The following is a 1,179-nucleotide window of genomic DNA, read 5'->3' as shown; positions in this document are numbered from 1 at the left end:
ATGCTGAATGGATATATGCATGAGTGATAGTTGAGAGGTTACTTAGGGCTTTTTAGACTGGCTTCATCCAGATCTGTCATTAGTCTACTCTAATCCATCCATGTGGCAACGCTGCAGAAAAACACAGCCAAAGCTTAGATAATGTGCCTTAGATTGAACAGTATTAGGCTCATGGTGATTATTATTCAAAATGTGACCACTGCGACTGTGAGATTCCAAAATGAAGTAAAATCTTAGTCAGACATTATGCCAAAACTAAATATTTCCCTATGCACCACGCTCTAGACGAGTCCTGGTTCTCTGGAGAAAATCAGCAGTAGGAGTAGGAGTAGGAGTACAGGAAGAAGTCAGAAATAAATTCCACAATGTATTATGCAGTGCTGTGTCGGTGTAATCCAATGATACACAGTAGCATATTTGCATATTCGACATGTATTTGTCCTCAGAGTGGACTGTAAATTTGGAAAGCTGTAATCTGAAAACTTCTGTGAGTGTGAGTGTCTTAGGACCTGGAAATATTAAAAAACATTCAGTCCCATGATATATTTTTCACCACATACCATATGAGAAATTTACATTTTTAGGAAAAATATTAATTAATTAATTACTAATGTGAATTTGATGACCAAAGAGAGATATTTGCTCATTCCCCTCAACTACAGCAGCCTACCAAGGTCAGAAACAGTCATGTCCTCTGAAATGCAGCCTACAAACTGAGCGAAACACAAACGTTTTATCACGATAAAGAAATGCCCCCAAAATCCCAGATGATATGCTGTCTTATATCATGATATCAATGTTATCTTCACAGAGACAGAATAAGAGTGGAATTCGGTTTGAGTTTCTGTTACCACTCTGTCAAATGATGCAAGAGGGAGCAACAGAAATGTAAATTATGGTGGCTCGCAGCCAGTCAGGCACACAGACATCACAGAGACTGAAAGAATGGGCAGACAGACAGACAGACAGATAGGCCGTCAGGCAACAACTGACCTTTGATCTTCACTTTTGTCATGCGAGTCACGTTTCCTTCAGAGTTGGAGGCGTGGCAGGTGTACTGTCCTGCTGACTGCATGCTCACTGCTCGCAGAGATAAGGCTCCTTCCTGTTAAATATGATATGACAGATGGACTGAGAGCTGGATGGATGCAAACAGTACATACAGTACATATATACATA

The 1,179-nt window shown here is 40.1% G+C and overlaps 1 protein-coding gene across 1 annotated transcript in view; it reads right to left on the bottom strand.

The window, feature by feature from the left end:
- The window catches only part of igsf9a (immunoglobulin superfamily, member 9a), a 51,796-nt gene that overhangs the window by 30,404 nt on the left and 20,213 nt on the right, over nt 1-1,179 (bottom strand). Inside the window, exon 6 of the mRNA XM_035668621.1 lies at nt 994-1,098. Within this exon, the coding sequence (XP_035524514.1) occupies nt 994-1,098 (105 nt within the window). The remainder of the gene's footprint in view (nt 1-993; nt 1,099-1,179) is intronic.

The sequence above is a fragment of the Morone saxatilis genome, unplaced genomic scaffold (genome assembly GCF_004916995.1).
Source record: "Morone saxatilis isolate NCDOM2014 unplaced genomic scaffold, NCSU_SB_2.0 Contig21, whole genome shotgun sequence".
Taxonomy (NCBI): domain Eukaryota; kingdom Metazoa; phylum Chordata; class Actinopteri; family Moronidae; genus Morone; species Morone saxatilis.
The sequence above is the reverse complement of the archived record's forward strand: the minus strand, read 5'-3'. Positions and strand labels throughout refer to the sequence as shown.